We start from the raw sequence: 22,255 nt of genomic DNA on the forward strand, positions 1-22,255 counted from the left end.
TTTTCACTGCAGAAAAAAACCGAATTTTATACAAACCCCAGAAAAATCGAATAATTGAAATACTGCAAATACTTTTTTTTGATTTTTGAAAATGATTACAAAGCTAGATGTACCGTTGTAACCCAGTACTATTGTATGCTGCTCAAAAATAGTTAAGATTAAGTTTTTATGGACAAAAGTTAGTACTGTCCCTCTTAAAATCGTTCAAACTAAACTCCACGATAATTCTTAGAGACAAACATTTTTTAAGGATGAAATGTAAAAGGTTTAACTCCTCCCCCCATTCTCCACCCAACTGCAACCCCACATCTAAACACTTCCAATAGAATCAAGGCGCCACCAAAAAGTTTTTAGCGAGCCCCCTTCCAGTTCATTAAGTCATCTAAGAGCTAGTGTTTAAAAATTAACAAGAAAAAAAGACATCATTAGCAAGATTCAAGTGAAATTAATATAAGGGTATTTAATTAAGCTGCGATATTGAATATCAAATATTTAAGTAAGAAATTTTTTTGGCCACGAGTCACCAAAAAATTTTTTTCTGAAATTTCCTTAAATTTTTTTTATGCATTTTTTAGAGAACATATTGAAAACGAAATGGTATTCATTAAAAATTTTTTGCTTTCATTTTCTGGTTCAAATTTTAAAATCGGAAATGAATTACTTTCGCTTAATTAAGATGTTTTGGGTTAATTCTCTTTAATATTAGCGTAAAATAAAAAATCAAATTTTTTCGTGTTTATTTAAGGGTTCAGACATATAGGCAACTGTTTGATTATTTGTTTGTATTCCATAGGTTTATAAGCGCACCCACATGCAACTGTATGACCACATGCAAATAAGTTTATCTGAGGCCTAACTGATACCTATGATTAACTTTTATTTCATACACCACATAGCACATAATTTTTATTGTACTTAAAATTTAAAGCTTTACATTTTAATATGCTTTGTATGCATTTTTCGATTTTCCTCATGTTCTTCGCTATATAAAATTTGTAAAACTAATATAAAATACACAAGAACTAAATAAAATAGAAATTTTTAACCTAATTTTATAATAATAATAACTATTGTTATTACAATTAAAATACTTAAAATAATTTGAAATTAAATTAAACTAAAAAATATTTATAATAAACCCCTAATTTAACAATATTCCATATAATATTTTATACACCATATAATTATAATATTATATAATTATTTTATAAAATTTATTATTATTATCATATTTAATAGGTTACTAATAAATATTATTTTCTAAAAATTAATTATATACAATCATAGTAAATATTTTCTGCCATCTCTATATATTATATACATTCTAATAAACATTCTTAATATAATACATGATTATATATTTTTTATGTAATATCTAGGTATGTGTATACATTATATAATAATATATTTTATACTTCATGGTCCTTTAAATAATAATTATTTTCAGGATGAAATTCTAAATAATAATGTCAGCCGTTCTGAATTAAGTTTTGTGCCAACAACAGATGATGATGGTAAATCAATAACATGTCGTTCAGAGAATCCAAATGTCACCGGATTATTTTTGGAAACCCTATGGAAATTAAATGTTGTTTGTAAGTATATGCTCAATATAAAACTATAATATATATATGTATGTTATTTTCATTATATTTTTCTTATACGGTATCACAATATCACTTATATCAATATAGTAATATAATAATATAATGTATAATCCAGTATATATATGAATACAATTATAATTATTGTGTGTAGGCTGGAGCATTCAAATGGAAACACTTTGAATATTTAATATTAAATTGTATTCAATTTTATTTAGAATTTTTCTCGATATCAAATTAAAAATTTACTTGTCTACTCGAATTTTCATTTAAGATTTGTATAGTGTATAGCAACTGATAAATGATATGATATGGTTGAATTGTTCTTCGGTTTTTAAATTTCATATAGAACAACAATACTCTGATATAGAGTGTTACGACTTTTAATTAACAATAATTTATATAATATTAAACCATTGCAACTATAATGATTCATTCTTTGGATCATGTTTTCCATATACTGAATATAGTACATAAATATTATTCTATAATTCAATATTATTTAATTTAATAAATGAATTGAAAATTATGTTATTAATATAATATTTGCAGATTATTTACTTATTTCTTGATAATTTCTACATTTTATTATAATAGTATATAGAAATTGAGATTTTATGAATATTATAATGTTATTGTGTAAAAATACAAGTAAACTTCATTATGATTAAATACAAAAAAAAATTAATTCTATCTTAAACCGAATTAAAATATTTAAAGAATATTTATTTCGTAAAACATCATGATTATAATTCTAAACAATAGTAAAATCAATAACATTATAATGATTATTATATTATTTATTTATATTAATGTAATATAATAAATTTGAATGAATGGTTTAATTGTGATGAATTACCAAATTAAATTAAAGGTTACACGAGAATTATCTAAAGTATGAATTTATAATCAAATATAATTTTTTCCCTGGAAACTAAAATTATATGAAATTCAATTATTTTAGTATTTTTGTAATTACATATTACGATAATGATAATGATAAATTAATATTTGTGTCATTTTATATACATATTATAATATTTTGTTGTTGTCAATATTATTCCAGAAATATGATTCAAGCATCATTTGCATTTTAGTGTAATAAGTACGCTCATCTTTCGTAATACAAAAATAGCTAATGAGATAATTATTTGGAAGCTAGCAGGTTACATTATGGAAAAAATTAAAAAATATCACTCACAATTACTACGAAATTTTTAAACTTCTTAATCCAATTTCCAATTGAATTTTCAAAATCGCAAATAATTTTGTTTGTCTTATTATTTGCGATTAAAATGACATCACTTATTGCGATGAAAAACAAACTCAGTGTATGACTGAGAAATTTATGAAAATATTCACATATTCTTTTGTAGCAAAATTTTGACTAAGTAACAACCATTACTAAACTAATTTCGAAATCACTGCAAAAGTTCTATTCCACTCAAATAACATTATGAACTATAATTCATTCTTATCAAGTATGAAAAAATAAATTATAACAAAATTATGATCCTATACAGGGTTAATCAACAAAAGGTACAACATTAAATACCATTGTTTAGGGCACCGAAAATTTGTAAAATTTTTAATTGGAAGTAGCTGTCAAAATCTCAACGCGTTTCTGAGATAAAGCGATTTTAACGAATTTTTTCAAAATATTTAAATAACTTACTCCCGAAAAAGATATAAGGTTTCGATGAACAGTTTTTGAAAGGACTTTTGCAGAAAAGCAACATATTATTTAATTTTATTTTTTATACACTTTCGGCATAACACGCATTGAAATTTTAGAAAAAATCAAAATTTTCCCTTATTTTAATTTTATTAGATTTCTCTAATTCGAAAATTTCGTGTGAAATTTTTCGTGAATCTCCTTTGGAATTTTTATTTTTATAGAATTTTTCCCAGCTGCTTAAGCTTTAATTTAAGTTCCCAATCGTTAAAAAATGTATTATCGTGCAGGAGATATAGCACAAAACCATCTCTATGCCTAAGATTTTAAGTCCATATTAAAATCAGAAAATTGTCGCTATTTTTGATTTTTAATGATTTTAGTTGCTGTAATTATCAACTATGAAATATTTTTGACCAAAATTATTACTCTAAAAACCAGTAGAAATTTTTAAGAACCGTATCTATCTATATTATATTCATATATGTATAATATCTTACATGTTATTATCATATTTTAAAAAGCAAATTTGAATACAAAAACCTTACCTAAGTAATATTAATATCGAATTTATTAGTCAATTATTGCTTGTCATTCTATCAATTAAATTCAATTATTGAAAATATTAATCAGATTTTCTTAAGTATTGAAAAATAAATTTTCAAGAAAATTTTTTTAATTCGACCTTATTTGACAAATAAAAATTTTTATTGAAATTTTGCTTTCAAAATTTAAATTCATTTTATTTATTCAAAAATTTAAAAATGACAAATAGCATTATAAGGTATTCATTAAACTTATAAATCCAATTAATATTATTGTATAAAAAGCAAAAAAATTTAAAATTCTACTAAAATAAATTTGTACAAAATATTAACAAGAAAATCTATTTAAATTTCATTAAATTATAAATATTTTTGACAACAATCTTGAAAAATGGACTGAATTTTTTCCATATTATATTTTATTTAATTCTTTTTTTATATTAAAATAAAAAATTAAAATAAAATACAAAATAATCGATTAAATTTAATAAAAAAAGTAATCATTTTAATTTAATTTTTCATTTGTTTTCCTTCTTTTTACAAATATTTTCAATATTTACTTTTTCAATATAAAAAGTGCCTGAAGTGAAATTTTTTGCATTTTATATACACTTATATGTAGGTATGTATGCATGTATACCTACACAATATGTACAAGTATTATGCCTAAAAGCATATAGATATTTAAAATATCTATACAAAGTTTACATGTTTTATTAAATTTATGAATTTTATTAACCATACCTAATCGTATTTACATATAGTCTTTAATATTACATCCATACATACAAACTTGCATATATAACATATTTATATACATGTATTGTATAATTATTTGTATTGACACGAATCCAATTAAAAATATTATCAGAGTTTTTTACATATACAATGTAAATTAAAATGAAATCGAGACAAAGTTTTCTAATACGTATAAGGATTATGTAAACGATAATAATTATAATAATAGGATAATAAAATTATATAGGGTAAACAATCATACACTGGCCGTTCCTTGTTCTTGTCATGCTTATTTACCTATAAATAAAAAGACAAAAATTCCTGTTTTTCAAAATATTAAAATATGCTTGAAAAACAAATACTATTTTATAAAAGAAAATTTAGAAATTACTTCCTCTGTTATTAGGAACTGTAAACAAATACTAGTTTACCGAATTGAGCTTGCAAATTAATTACATATTTAAAAATTATTTATATGTATACTGGGTATATTAAGTAAATCAATTAAAGCTCCTAAATTTATGCTAAATTTAATGGCAAAAAATTTTTTTGATTATTTCTTAGGTCTAAGGTTTATAAACGCAAACTTTCTAACCATTGAAGGAAAATCTGATAGCCTATAAACTATGTCCTTGACCGATAAAAAAATATAAAAATGAAATAAATCTAATTAAATTTTCCGATGTATAATTGTTAACTTTATAATATTTTGTGATAACACGAAAACCGTCAAACCATTATAAATTTCGACGTAAACTAATTTTTTTTTAAATTTTTCATTAAACGTTCCCTTTATTTGAAAATTTTACCTTACACATGAATACAATGAATAAGCTCAATTATGCATTGGAAAATCGAAAGCAAAAACAAAACAAATTTTATATTAATACTTGTTACAAAAAAATATTTACACTTATTGACTTTTGATACTACGAGTATTAATAATAATTTCGTATATAATATTTATAAATTTGATAATTTTAATAAATAAAGTTGGGTCAAACCAATGGTTTGTATTGTAGCACTTTTCCCTTCAACAAGTGAAAGTTCTGCTTTTAAATACAGTCTATGTACACCTCCCACACTATTAAAAATATTTTCATTCATATACAAAACTATTTCTAGGATTGCATATATTTAGGATGATGCATATATGCAGTCTTTGAAATAAAGCTAAAATTAATATAAAGTGGGGTTAACATAATCCTCGATTTAAAGGTTTAATTGTGTGAGTTAAGAAAAATAATTATATTTTTTAATGTCATAGAATTTACCGTTAACTTTTTGCGTTTATAGAAATTTGAAAAAGCTTGCGGTTTCGGAAATATATGGCGTTAAAAATTCAAATTTTAGAAATTTTAAGGGGCGATAACTTGAGAGGCGGTGGAGATGGAAAAAAATTTTCTTCTGATGAAATGAACTATTTGTTAATGTCGAAAAGCTCCTAAAATTTCTACAGTCTGGGGTGTAGAAGAAAAACGAAATCAAAAATTTGGAAAAAAAGGACATTAGATAACGGTAAATTTGAACGGCCATTTTGTTTTTCTAAAGTTTAACTATAATATACTGCGCTAGGGGAAGCAAGCCGCTGCCTTTGTGCGTTTGCAAAGTTTCTAAAATGCTTATGGTTTCATTGCAACAAATAGTTAAAAAAGACCATTTTTAGGGTTTTGGGGTTGTATAATTTCTAGAGGGGGGAGATAGGTAAAAATTTTGTTCTACGGAAGTAAGTTTCTAGTAAAGATCTATGTACATATAAAATTTCAGCTTTCTATCTTCAAGGGTGTAAAAGTTTTGTAAACAAAAAAAGTGTCCACGGACGGACGGGCAGAGTGAAACTAATAAGCACTTTTCAAAAAATTGTTGGAAAAGTGCTAAAAGTAATAATGTTTGCATGCATTCATGAATATAAGACTTAAATAAAATACATTTAGAGAGGCAGAAATATCATGTAACGGCTTTGTATATTTCCAACTGAGTTTAATCTAAACTCACATACCATATAATCGTTTCACCTCCTTTCCATTTTAATACCAATATTTTTCTAATAAAATTTTATGACAAAAAATTATACGTTCCTACGTATACCACGCATTCATTCACACTCTAACTATTATAACACAAGTATATCAGAATTTTACATTACGACATATTTATATTCTGTAATTGTTAACTTACATTCAGCCAATTTTAGCAAAAATTTTATATTAGATATTTTGATATTAAGATTATATAGGTATTTGTAACACATTAATCCGCGCTTTCTGAACTTAATATAAACATATATAGAGAAATCATTAAAAGTTTATTAAATAAATTTCTGAAATAAATTTTTTTGAGTACAAAGCAAAAATAAAAATGAGGAAAGAAATAACAATGCAGATAAAATGAGTTATTTTAAATTCACTTTCACAAAATATCAGTAAATCAAAATTTAGATATTAATTCATTGCAATTATTTAAAATAATTAAAAGTACATAAATTTAAACTTGTGTTAAACTTAATGGTCATGCGAAGCATAAAGTTAAATTACTAATAGCAATTATAAAAATCATAAAATTAAATTATAATAGCAACTGCTAAAAATTACCTTTTAGCACATTTTTAAAAAATTTAGAAAACAATATTTGTATATTTATTAGTTTTTTGGTTATCTTCATCCATCTGCTCGAGTACACAAAAATAAATTTTTAATAGAAGTATTTTCCAACAAGGCAGTTTTAACCTGCCACTTTTCTTTTAAAGAAATCACGACCATTCTTCAACCACGAACATTCTCCAAAGGTCGAGAACGATACGATTTCTGCAAAACGGTGTATTACATAATGTGAAAACGACAAAATAATCATTAAAATTGGTTGTTATATGAACCAGTGCATTGTTCATCTCCTAGAATTAGACACTAACAAAAAACTAAAGAAAAAGATTCCAAAAAAAAAAAATTTTTGATGACAATAAATGTATAATATTTTTCAAAAACTCGTACTACAATGCGCTACTTTAAGCCAACTTCTTATGAAAACCTCATATTTTCTCAAGAAAAGTTGATTTGCTTATTATTTCTTTTGATTTCGCTTAATTTACATAATATTTTCCGAAAATTAAAACTAGAATATCAGCAAGGTATTTGGATATCATTAGATTCCAATGAACAAAATTCTTTTTAAAGATAGTTATGCAAAATATGCTTTTACTTTTGCATTATGCATCAATATTGTAAGAGCAAAAGAACTAAGAATAAATTTTTAATTACTTTGTCTAAAAATTAAATATATGCGCTTATTATCAGTTCAGTTTGCGTACTGCCACTTTAAAAAATTCACTTTCTGTTTTTTTTTTACACTTTCTTCAATCTCTTTCTTTGTCATTCTCACACACATTTTCTTCTTTTCAATTTCTTGATTGCTTTAATATTTTGATTAACTTCATTTCATTTATAAATTATTTTTTCACATGCCTTTCACACTTTCATATCCTTAAAAACTCAATACGAGTACCATACAAATGTCATGCAAAATTTCTTTTAACAATGTGGTCTTGAGCTACATAGATAAGCAGTTTATATTGAACAACAACTCACATAGAGGCATCGCAAAAACTATTTTTATTATTATATTTTTAGTACTCGTTTCTGCTGTAAAATAACTGTTTAAAACTAGTAATAATATTTTGAAATAAAAAATAAAACAGAAAAAAAAGAAATGATAAAAATAGTTAGAAGGTAAAATTACAGAACAATAACAGTTATTTAAAAATTTAAATACAATTTTTTGCTTTTCTTCTCTCTCTTGTTTTTTAAGTCGTTGTTGTTTTTATTTCATTCTCGCTCTTTTTGATTTGAGGATTTAAAATATTCGGATACCAACATACACGTCAACTGAAAGTAAAAGCAGAAAAACACATAAAAAAAAAATAACAACAAAATGGTGTTTTTAAAGACACGTTTTCCACTTACTTTTCACTTACTCACTCCATCCTTCACTATCCTATATTAGGAGAGTGCATGCATACATGTTAAGCTATAACATTAGATATTTTGTGTTATAACGCTTTCATTATTATTTTTTATGTTTTAAATTAAAATAATTTTTTCACACGCCCTCTTTTAGCATTTTGGTTTTCATAATATTTTTTTTCTTTTTTTTTATAATTTCAATGCTTTTGTTTTAACATCCCGAAGAAAGAGAAAATTTTTTAATGTAACGAAACACATTACATTACAAAATAACGGTATTATTATTGTTATTAAATATTCATAAAATGAAAAAAAAAAACAAAAACATAACGAAAAAATCAAGGTAACTGTATTAAAAAAATCAAAAGATATAAAAAAATTAAAAAAAGAACTGAGAAAATAAAACACACAAACCAAAAAAAAAGGACTAAAAATTTACAAAAACAAAGCAGAAAAAGCAATAAAAACGAAAAAATTGAAATTTTTTTGGGCGTTAAAAAAAATTAACCAAAACAAAAATGAAGAAAAAAAATAAAAACTGAATTGGTGTCGAGTGGTACACCCCTTGATTTACATTTAAAATACAAAATTAATAAATGAAAAATAAAACAAATTGTTGCCAGATTATGTTAATTGATTTTTTTGTTTTATACTACAATCGACCATATACTTACGTACATATTTATGAATTTACAGTTGCTGACAAACCCATGCAAACATTAAAATTTTAACCTAATTGACTTGAGTTTTAATTCCTTATTTTCATCAACACTATAGTTAATGAAATTTCAGCTGTTTTCAACTAATTGTAGTTTATTTAATCATGCAAACTTTAGAGGCATTTACACAATTTATCGTGTCTACATTTCTCAGGTTAAGAATAATAACCACAACACTAATAATAATAAAACTTTGCTCAAATGAATCAATTTTCAATAAATATCGGTGCTGATTCCATTTTGATATAAATTGAGTTTCGTCATATTAAAATTTACGATAATAACCAAAGGAACAGTTTATTTAAATATGTGGGTACGGAGTGAATTGTAATTATTGGCACTTCAACAGTGTTTTTCATTAAAATGATTTTATTGGTATATCTTTCATGTAATATTTCCGCATAGGCGACATTCAATAATTCAGTTACAATTAAATAGTTTCAATATTTTTTTATTTCAGATTAATTTATTTATCTTTATTTATTTAAAACTTAAGACCCTAAATTATGTAACTCTAAGTGAGTTTTATAATTAGACCAACATAACTAAAAACACAGACCAACATTATTTAACACCCCTACTCTTAAATAAAATGTCAATCACAAAATTCTACAAATCTGGTTTACTGTTCATTTCATAATTTATTGCAAATTAATTGTTTTTAAACAATCATTTTGTTAAATTAAAAAAAAAATAATTGAATAAGCAATAATAAAAAAATTGCTAACAAAATTAGCGTGTTAACAAAATAATTTTTTTCCCCATATTTTTTTTTTTTGCTTTTTATTCTCTGTTGCTTTGTTTTACCAATTTAAAACCTATAGATAAAAAAAAAACTTAATTCGTTTTGTTTTCCCAAAACACAAGAAGAAAAAATTAAAAAAAAAAAACAAATTCCAACAAGCCAGGACGAATTCATTAGAGCAAAAATACAAATTATTTAACAATAAAATCATAGAGTAAAACAAATTCGCGCGAAACCAAGGCAAAACAACAAAAAAGAAGAAAATGTCTAAAATGTAAAAATATTAAATTCAATTATTATAAAAGAAGAAAAGAGACAACAAAATAAAAAACAAAAAAAAAAAAAAAGAAACTGTATTATTAAATAAAGCATAAAATTTAAATAAATTTTATTTACAATTTTTAGATTTTTGCCCTTTGGCTTTGTTCCAAGAAAGCAACCAACTTTAGAAGACAAAAAAAAATCATAGAATAAAATATTAAATTTGGTTTTTTTTTTCTTACAATATTAAAATACAAAAAATTGAAAAAAAAAATCGCGTGCTATGAATTTCGTCATGTAAAAAAAACACGAAGCAAAAATATCCTTTGATTTGTGTTAAATGTCAAGACGATAAAAATATTCCATATTTCAAAAAAGAAAAAAAAAGAGAAACAAAAAATAAGCGAATAACAAAAATGAAAAATATGAAATTTTAGAAATTTACTGATGTAGTATAACAAATATTGTTTTCCATTACGAATAGAGAGCACAAGCTGTTTCACAGCCTTAAACGATTCTATATTGCCGTCAATTAGAAAATTATTTGAATGTTTACTTATTTGAATGCTCTATGAATGTCTGCGAAAATCTGATTTTCAAAACAAATTAAAAAAATTATTACTGCATTCCTGTTTATTAGAAATTTAGTCTCAAATACGAAAACAATAAATCGGTACTCAAACACATATAATAATATTTTCTTTTCTAAAATAGATTTTTAAAATATTTAAGAAGAGGAGCTAGTAATAAAAATTATAGAAACGTTTAACACTCCATTCCAATATAAAACAATTTCTTTACGAATATTTTCTGTTTTATGTTAGTTTTGGAAAGGTGAAAAGTATTCAAGTACCGAAAACAAACAAGCCGTCCGACAAATTTTTCGACTGCAATTTACTTTCAATACTGCGATTCACTATAACACTGCAAGCTTTTACCCTATAATTTTAGAAATAAAATTTGCACTTCTTATTAACCATCGTTTTTCGAATTTTCTTTAAAAAGCAAAAATTTTGTTGAACTTTTTTAATTTTTTTTTCTTTTTCCTTTTTTGTCACTTACGACACTTGAAATTCATTATTCTTTATTTTTCCATTAAAGGAATTGAATTAATTTTTTTCTTTTGTACAATATTTTTATTCTTTTTCCTGACTTTAACTCCATTTTCTGTAAATTGTTCAAATATTTTATAGCAATTTTTATATAAAAATGTATAAAGTTTATTTTGCTATCTTTGCTGTATAAAATATTATAAACGTTTAGTGCCGGCAATCAAATCAACAAAAATTATAACCATTTTATTATATTAATTTTTCAAATAAATTTTTTATCACTATATTTTAGGTTTAAACTGCTCCCCTTCCATCATATATTTTTTACGCTCCAAATACACCAGACAAAAAACAAAAACTAAAAAAATTGAAAAAAACCTAAAAAAAGAAAAATATTCCGTTCACTAGTTTTATTGTTTTTAAAATTTTGTCAAAAATTAATCACTTGGAACATTAGACACAAAAGATAGAACCTTAATTTAATTTATTAAAAAAAAAGTAACAAAAAAAAAATAGGATAAAAAAAATTGAAAAATTGAAAAAAAAATATAAATTTGATTTGTGTTAAAAAATTCATAGAATTTGTCTCTAAATTTAGTTTTAAAGTAAAAAAAAAATACTTCTTTGGATAAATAAAAATTAGGGGTGAAACAAAAATGCACGTCCGTCTATCTCTGCTTTTATTTTTAACAATACCCACATGGTTAATAAAAAAATTGGCAAAAATTACCAACATTCATCAGAAATCCTGAATAATCCTTTGACTTCCTTCTCAAGTGCTATTCGGATACAATATGCTAAGAATTAATCTTATCGTACGTTATTTGAAATATCTCGAAGATATTCAAAGCGTAAAATTTCGAAATTTAAAAAAAAGCAGGGAACTTTCGAATTCCTTGCATTTTTTTTATTCCATTGGAATTAGAACACAGTTAGCAATATTATGGCCGTATATCACAGCAAAATTTATATAATTAAATATTATTCAAATATCTTAAATTCTTTTTGAGGTTAATTGCATTATACAGTGTAATGCTTATTTGAAAAATTATTTGGCACACATGTCTATAAGAAACTTAACTTATGGCAGCACAAAACGGACAATATAAACAAAAAATACGCATTTCGAATTAAAATTAATTTGAAATCTTAGAATCATAATTAGTAGCATTCATATTATACATTTTACATACATATATCTAGGTATGTTCACCCACTTACAATTTCATAAAACATATATATAATGTAGTTACCCATTTACATATCATAATTTTGTGTACTTGTAAGTATATAATACTATTATGTAAGTATATAATAAGTAGTATAATATTTTTTATTATTTCTATTTTGTTTATGTTCATGCTCTGCAAGTGATTAATTCAATGAATAGAAATTTCTTCATTTTGAATTATCACACTTCTATTTTCTTTATTTTTTGTTTCTTTCTTTAAAATTAAATATGTAATGTATATAGTAGTATAAAAACACACACACATAAATTTAATATATACAAAATATAATTTTGTATAGGTATACAAAAATTATAACGCATTATCCTAAAAACTTTATTTTATTTATGTAAGAAATGAAAGAGTTTTTGTGTAATAAAAATGAAAACCTAAGTACACATGTAAAGTATAATGTACTTACCTATATGTATATATAGCTACATAATAATATAATTTTGTCAAATGCAATTAAATTTTATATAAAATATTTTTTGAATAGAAAATTTTGAATTTTATATAAAATTTCTTGCTCTATTATTATAAATATGCATTTTTGTAAAAGAAAAAAAAACAGGTACAATTTGTCTCAACAAAATTACTTTTTTTAGAATATTGATAAATTTTATGGAAATTTTTGTAGTAACTAATTGATAATCTCAAAACACGTAAATCTGTTTCGCAAATTTATTGGGGATTTCTTAAAAGTTGTAAATTATTGTCGCATTTTCAGTAGTGTTGAAAGCTCGACCGGACTATGTGCGCCTCCATTCGTTGTGCAAATAATTTGTCAAAGTTTTCTGAATTGTTCCAACTATCTAATATTTGTAAAAATCTATATCTTATATATGAAGAATTCCTTTTCAATAATTCCATTAAAAATTGCAAGTGAAATTCTGATTAGTTTCCTAAGCCCAAATACATGTATTATGTAAACCAACAATATATCCGAAAATTATTAATACTCTAACAATTAAATTATTAATAAATTAACCAAAAGCTTTTTATATCTTAAAGTTAATCGGGCTTTTGCTTTCGACCAAAACAGCTGAGAACAAAACAAACTCACAGTCCATACTTTCATGCTCTGAACAAATTTATTAAAGAATTATTTAAAAAATAGTAGTTTGAATTACCAAAATATTTCTTATGGCAAATGAGAAAAATAAATAACTGATTAAAAGCGATATCGGCAACAAACCTGACTGTTATAGCGCTTTATTTTCAAGAATTGGTCATAAGAAAAAATTATGAATTATAAAATAATACAGATATTTCGAAAGTATATGCAAATTGTCACATCTTGTACTTAAACATTACAGTAGAGTAACAACAACATGCATTCTCATTTTTTTTAATGCATAATATAGAAATATCTAGGATAAGAATATTCATTTTATATAATAGGCTTATCGTTTCACCTACTGTGAACATAACTTACATATCTCTCAAGTACATACATATAATAAAAAAGAAAATTTTCCTTTTCCTTATATTTTATAATATATGTACATATACTTGAATATAGGAAAAGAAAATTCCTTACATTTTCCTATATTAATTTTAAAATAATTTATTATAAAACATTTTTAATTGAAAATAGCAGAATATTTCCCAAAAAAAAAAAATTATATAAAAACGAAAATAAAGACACAAAATTAAGTCTGATAGATATTTATAGAATATTTCATTAAAATGGAGTCACACTGAGATAAACTTCATTTATTCAATTTTTTTTTTTTATATTTTTTAAATATATTCAAAATATAATTTGATAAGCATAGTGTTAATCTGGTTTTTACACTTATTTGAAATAACTCTTAACAAACATAATATAGGTAGAAAATTTAATTCACATAAAGAATTTTATACATGATATTTACACACACACACACATGTAGATAAAGATTACATTCTGAATTTAATTAAATTTTATAAAATTTAAAATTTTACAAGTTAAGTCAACAGACTGGATTAAAAAGATTTCTACTTTACATTTATAAAAATATTTTAATTCGTTCCAAATAATTTTATAAAAAAAGTAAAAACTATATAATTATATTTCTTACAAAAGAATAAATCATTACCATTTTTCCAAATAGAATTAAAATTTTACTAGATTTGGAGAAGTATGCTTCTGGCTAGATTTGGAGAATGTTCTACTCATGGCTCTAAGAAGTACGAAATTTGATCAGTTGATCACATAATTTATTTTAAAAATGCAATGGTATCTTATGTTTATATAAACTTGATTCTTCCTAAAGATTTTATCCGAATAATTGAAAGATGCTTCATTTAACTAAGGCTATATTTTCCTCAATAAAAATTCGATTCAAAGCTTTTGATCTCAAAAATATGATAAAACATAAAACTTGTAATTCATCGATAGGAATAAACCCATAACAAAAAACGAAATCGCCTTCAAAGCTAACACATTGTACAGTTTTTACAAGCCTATATAAATAATCAACTATTGAACTTTAAATTATTGAATTTACTTAAAGATCAAAGTTAAAGATTATCGTCAAAGCCTTAAAAACATCTTTTGATTACTTATTGTGTTAAACCCACAAACACTTTTTAAATTCCGAGAATGCAAGAAAAACTTTTTTATTTATTATACGAAAATAATTTATTTCATTAGAAACTTTTCTTTTCCCCATCGTCTAGATTTTCGATATCTTGTATCTCTGAAATTCTAAGCTCTTATAAATTTCTGTAAGAATAAAAAGCTTAAATATCTTTTCACCGAAAAAATATGACTATTTTTCTTAACTCACCTAATTAGCTGTCGAATACATTACATTAATGTTTCTGTTGGTAATTTTTATTTGCATCCTGAAAATATGTAATACCTTTTTATTGCGTAATATAATATCATTCTAAAAAATGTACGTAGTTATAGTGTTCGTTAACTACAGTTTACTTGTATATGAATTATAAGTATGGCGACAATTTCACCTGTTAAAGGGAAAAGTGTTCTACATTACAAGCCGTTTGTTCTGTTCGAATTTATTCATTTAAAACACCATTTCTCTTTACAGTAATCGAGGAATAAAAGTTACAAATACACGATAGCTATGTATATCACATATTATTATAAAAATGATAAATAATTATTAAACAAAAATAATATATTATAATTATTAAAATCAGAAAGAATGATAATGTTATACAAGCTCATTTTGTATTCATCTAAGTGAATAATCATTTTAATTTAATATGCAATCGAATATGATTTGTAATATGATATTACAAATTGCACTAAATTATAATATGAAATTAGTTATATGAGATTATTGTCTCAAATCTATTAAATAAGCATACAAACATGCATGGCAATAACAATAAGAATGAGAACGCATTCACAATTAATAATATTATCAATGAATAAATTAACTAGTTTATCAAGACAACTAATTATTTTGAAATTTAATGCACTATGTACCATTCATAGCTGTATTGTTAGAAATACAAGGTTTTATTATTAGAATATCTTTGGAATTGCATTTCTTTGTTCATTTAGAAATTATTTTCACCAAAAACAAGCAATGTTTTTCTGCTATGTAAGTCACATTGTTCAAATATTAAATATTTAATCAAATATAATTTGTGTTAGTAGAAATTTTAATTTAAAGTTATACTATATTCGAAAGGAAATTATATATGAACAATATAATATATTACAATATTACGTATGTATGTACACAATAATATAATTATATTATTATAAATTTAGACAACAAATTATTTGATCTAGATGAAATTGAATTCCTGGGCACATACATTATTACTCTTATGAGTTTTATGGAACCTGTTGTCTAATAAAAGAAAACTATTTTATAATTAAATTGATACGAATATGGAGACACAAATTAATACACGCAGCTCATCGCAAAAATATCTACACACAATGTTATATAAGAAATTTCTATAAATTGCTATTTATGTAGCACAACTTAGTCAGCCCTACACAAAGAAAAGCCTTCTTTTGCTTACGCAGTTTGGATCTATAATTATATTCTAAAAATTTTCTTAAATCTACTATCTCTTCCTAAAGTCTTACAAAAAGCATTAAATAAAATAAGCATGCCCAAGGTATATGAACATTTGTTAAAAATAAGAACAAGTTTTTCTGTTTCGTGCAAAATTCGTAAAAAATTCCATGGCATTCGCTTGGTCCAAGGACAGCATTTTACAAATTTGTAAAATGACGTCATTAATCTGAAATATTGAACATTCTGAGGTATAAATAATATATTATAAATTTTAAAATAATAAATGTTATAGTATAGCTAACTTGCATAAAAACAGATACACATTAAATTTTTTATTCAATCCCTGGAAATATGCAAACTTCCAATCTTCTGTAGAACAAAATCTTAAACAAAGATGTTATATATTGTATGTTATAACATACATAATTTTTATTACATAATATTTTGCACCTCTAAAATGGCATAATCAGGTTCTAAACATATTCGAAACTTTCTAGTTAAAATTCATTATATAAAATCTATTAATAAAGACTTTACTTTGTGCCATGCCTTGATTATTATAAAATTTATATTATGAAGAACTGTAACAAGTAACAAGGCATGTAAAGCATATGATAAAAAACAGATAATGAAAATTAAATTTTAAAGGGCTAAAACTGTTGAAGACTGATCGTAATTTTCATATTTTGAAAGATTAAAAAGTTCTTTCTTGCTTTTACAAACTGACCTATGCTAGGTTTAGCATAGACCTTTTACAAACTGACCTTTCTTTATTGTGGGAGACGTCATACTTTAACACGTTTCACCTTCGGATCTAAGAATAATAATATAGAGCGATGTTAAATATTTTACAAATTTTCATGTTAAAGACTGATTCTCATATTGCAAAAAAACTATGGAGTAAAATAAAACTTACTTAGTTACCATCCTCTAAGCAAAGCATATAAATCAATAGCATGTAATTGGAATTTCAATAACCACAAACAATTAGTACAACAAACACTGCATAATTATGCTAAATGGATCATTATAAAGTGTTTAGCAAAATGAAAGAAATGGATAAAAAAAATTCAAAACAAAAAATTTTTATTCCAATAGAAAACCTCAAAGACTTAAACTTCCAATATTGGTTTTAAAATTTATAAAATATAAAATTTAATTTAATATTTATGTAATAACAATTTTCAGAACTATTATTAAATTATAAATTTTTTTACTATTCAAAAAATTTTTATATAAATTTAAATAAATAATAAATATTAAATATTAAATTAAATAAATTATATGAAAATTGCTTAAATCCTGGGAATAGAAGGAATTTTGCATTATTTTGTTTTTTTTTTTATTTTTTTGTGCAAATATTATACAAGAAATTAAACAACACATAAAAACTCTTAAGAAATTTCATTTAAATAAATTATGATTGAAATCTAAAGAGATATGAAAATTATTTACGAAAAATTTCAAAATTTGCTAAATTAATTGAGAATAAATTTTGAGTAATAAATTTCAATAAAATATTTTTGTATAATTTAGAAATATTTTTTATTTAATATATTGACTTAATAAATATTAAAGAGTAAATCTTTGACTAAATACGGAAATGCGATATATAAACACAATTTTTGTTAATAAATTTTTCAATATTAATTGGTAAATTTATGAAAAAAAAATATCAATTTTAATATTTCTTCTTAGATAAGAAATGATTTGAAAGGATATTAGTTAAGAAATTTTTTTAATTATAATTTAATAGTATCAAATATATGCAAATATGTTTTTGAGGTACTTTCAAGGGTTGTCACCGAAATCAATAAAATAAATAAATTGAATCTTAAATTTCAATTGATAATTTGAACGTATGTTCGAAGAATATAATACATTTACGAAGAATACAATACATAGACAGAAGAATATGTTTTTTGTCAGCTTCGAATTCTAAATATATTTAACAATGTCTGTCCGTCTATCTGTCAGTTCCAAAGAAAACTTAAAAACTAATTCTGCTAAATTCACCAAATTCACAAATAGATAATAAAAGTAAATGCCGGAACTTCATTTAAATTGGATGTGAACGAGACAGTGATTCGGGTAGCTGCCCTACAATTTCAAAAACTATTTGGATATATTTTAGAAATAATTGAAGTTATAGTATCGAAATTTGTCACAAGCAAATATATTATTGAGGCTATTATATTAAAAAAATTAGTTGATAATAACTTAGAAATTGGTCAAGTTACAGTACTGAAATTTTGCAAATATAACTATGGTAAAATAACCATCATTTTCAGTAGAAGAACTTAACATATCACGAACATCAAAAGTTATATCTGGCTAGATCTCTAAAATGATAGAATCTTCAGTATGAAATTTTGCACAGGCAAATATTTTATTAGGATTCTTATGTTTACAATGAAACTAGTTCAATTAAAATTTTTTGAATTGCGGTGGTAGCTGCCATTCAACTTCAAAAGTCACTTGATTGTGTATTATTAAAACTATTGAAATTACAGTTTTCAATAGATTAGAAGTTTTCGATAGTTTTCGAAGACGATAATTTTCAATAAAATTGCTTTGAAATATTTTGGGTGTATGTGGTGACCGACATATACATATGTATAACGAAACTATTCATATAAAAAACCAGGAATATGTGTGAAACAGTGCAGATTCTATGTGTGAAACAGTATTCATTCAGTACAGATATCACAAAGCTGACACTGTCAACTCTGCCTATTCTTCTTTTAATTTAAATTAAGTTTTAATATAAATTATTGAGAATATTATTTGATGTATCACTTAAAAGAAAGGCATATTCGATTCCGTTAAAGAAATAAGGCATTTCAGTAGTTTATGAAAACATCTGGAATTTTATTAAGAAACTAATCAGTCGCCCCATAGAATGTCAAGAATATTATGAAATTTGACTAAAGGATAGCCTTTTGATAATTAGTTCAATAAAAATATCAAAAATAATTATGTTTTCAATATAAAATAAAACTTATTTCATAAAAAAATTTGTACAGAAAGCCTCAAAACATTCTTCACATATTGGATGCGAACTTAAAAATTTTCGAAAATTTGAAAACTTTTTAAATAAGAATTGGATAACAAAAATTTCCAAAGACTCAAGTGTGTTTAAGGATTTCTATTTGTTTAAAAAGTTTTAATATTAATTTTATAAACTTTTCATTTTATTAATACGAGTATCATTTTTTAAAAAATATTTTAAAATTTTTTTTATATTAAAATATTTATAGCTAGTTGAAATTTTAAATGAAATAGAAAAAAAACCAAAGATAAATAAATTTTTAAGGAATCAAAAATATTATAGGAAAAATTCAATCTATATTGACTTTTACTCTAAATAAAGTAAAAACAAAAAAAAAACCAATCTAATAAAGTAGAAAAAACTGACCTTAAAAAAGTTATTAAAAATTTAATTTTTTTTTCCTTTTTCCTTTTGTTTTCGTTTTTTTTTCTGATTTGTCCTTGTTCTTTTCATTTTATAAGAATTCTTTAAAATTTTCTCGTATTTCAATAATAAATTTTTTATTCTCATATTTTTTCTTTTTGTTTTTTATAAAATTTCAGATCCACCATTGGTCACATTAAGATTAGGTTCAACATTATCACCGGTCGATATAAAAGAGGGTGACGATGTTTATTTTGAATGTCACGTCCAATCGAATCCCCAATGGAGGAAATTGTTATGGTTACATAATGTAAGTTTTTATTTCATTTTTCTAGAGAATTTCCTTTACATATTTCCTATTTAGATTATTATTACTTAAAGTAATTTGATTTTCTTACTTTTATTTTTTGTGTTTTTATATTCTTGTTTTTGTTTTTTTTTCGGAAATATCCTTAAAACGTTTATTAAGTATTTTGCAAAAGAGGAACTCATAATATTTTGTTATTTTTGTTTTTATTATTGGTTTGGAACTTTTTTGAAATTTTAGATTGAAAAAAGTTAAACCGAAACAAAAAAAAAATCACAAACAAAAAGAACAAAAAAAGGAGCAATATGATCCAAAAAAAAAAAGTGAAAAATTTATAATCTGAACAAGGATTCGATATATTTTCACTTTATTTGTTTAATAAAAATTGAAAAATTGATTTTAAAAAGTTCTAAAAATTGTATACCCACACAAATACATACTTATACTCGTATATATATATATATGAAGAAAAAGAAGAAAGAAAACAAAAAAGTGCCTCAAAACCTTTAACTTTTTGATTGTTTCTGACACATTTATGACATTATTAAATAAAGAACTGGAAGATTGAAAAAAAATCATACTTTTATTGATGTAGGTCATAATGTTTTACGAGTTATTTTAGTTTAATCATAATTTTCTGTACACAAAGTGTTTACATATTTAATTGAGAAAGCCAGAATATACACTCACTTTAAAAGAAATGATCTATAAATCACAAATTAAAATATTATATCTGTGGTATTGAAGCAAAATTTGCTATGTCCAATCAGGAAAAAATTGAGATTTTTCCAACTTTCTGAAATTAGTACTACTAGAATTAGCTTTACTTAAAATTTTTCAAAAAACCATTTAAAATATTTAGATTTCGAAATTTTCCAACGTAAATTTTACTAACAAATCTAAAATTTTATGTTAGATTTAATTTGAATCAACTTTTTTATTTTAATTTTAAAAGAAATGTAAATAATTACTAAAAAAAAAATTAATTCATTATCACAGTCAAAATATCTACTATCCATCTGAGATTTTTCAAAATCATACAACACTAAAATGAATTATTTAAACTTTGAAATTCTTAAAATAACTCAAATTATAGCACGTGAAATTCTTCATAACGTTATACAAAAATTGTTAATTTTTGCATAAATGCAATAATTTGGATGGTTTTAGTATTTTGATTAAAAAATATGATATTAAATGAATAGATGTCGGGTTATTATATGATATTAGATGAATAGAAGGGAATTAAGAACGGTTGTTTATGGTTTTTCCTTAAAATTATTTTATCAAATTTCGAGAAATTTTTTTCACATTAATTAAACTACACTGCTCTGTCCGAATTCAAGTAAATTGGAGTGGAATTTTGAATATGACTCGTATGAATATTGTAATATCCCTTCTGTGGATAGATAACTTTGACAAATCTACATTATTGGCACTAATTAAAATTATTCATAAAGTACCTTGAATAAGTTTCAAAACTAAAACTCAAAATCAAACATAAAAATTTCGAAAAACCAAAAGTAAAATGTCAGCTCTTCAACATAATTGAGGTAAAACTCTATTTGGAAAGTAACTGGAAATTAATAACCAAAAATATTTTTAACGTTTGAGAATCTTTTTCTTTCTCCTGTAAATAATAAACACAACCTTAAATTAAATATTTAACTTGCACACTTATTTTTTATCTAAAATCTATAATTTAAAAAAACAATTTTTTTTTTAAAAAGTTTTTTCTTGTTTATACCCGAACTCTTTATGAATATGAAAATTTTTATTTTAAATTAAATACCAAATCTCATGTTTTCTTTCTTGTTTAGTTTCTTTTACAAACACATACAAAATTTATAAAATAAATACATATATTTTCCAAAAATTTTAAAAGAAAAATAAAAATTTGTTGCTACTAGTGACTTTTTGTTATTCAATATTTTTTAAACTTTTTCTTTTTACTCATCCTATCCTTTTATCCCTCTGCGAAATTTACACAAAACAAAAAAAGGATATATGAGAT

The 22,255-nt window shown here is 23.3% G+C and overlaps 1 protein-coding gene across 1 annotated transcript in view; it reads left to right on the plus strand.

Annotated features, from left to right (window-relative positions):
* LOC129612415 (uncharacterized) overlaps positions 1–22,255 on the plus strand; it is a 106,053-nt gene that overhangs the window by 43,348 nt on the left and 40,450 nt on the right. Inside the window, exons 7-8 of the mRNA XM_055525997.1 lie at positions 1,448–1,595; positions 20,114–20,244. Of these exons, the coding sequence (XP_055381972.1) occupies positions 1,448–1,595; positions 20,114–20,244 (279 nt within the window). The remainder of the gene's footprint in view (positions 1–1,447; positions 1,596–20,113; positions 20,245–22,255) is intronic.

Source organism: Condylostylus longicornis, unplaced genomic scaffold (assembly GCF_029603195.1).
Source record: "Condylostylus longicornis isolate FDR11 unplaced genomic scaffold, ASM2960319v2 ptg000072l, whole genome shotgun sequence".
In the NCBI taxonomy this organism is placed as follows: domain Eukaryota; kingdom Metazoa; phylum Arthropoda; class Insecta; order Diptera; family Dolichopodidae; genus Condylostylus; species Condylostylus longicornis.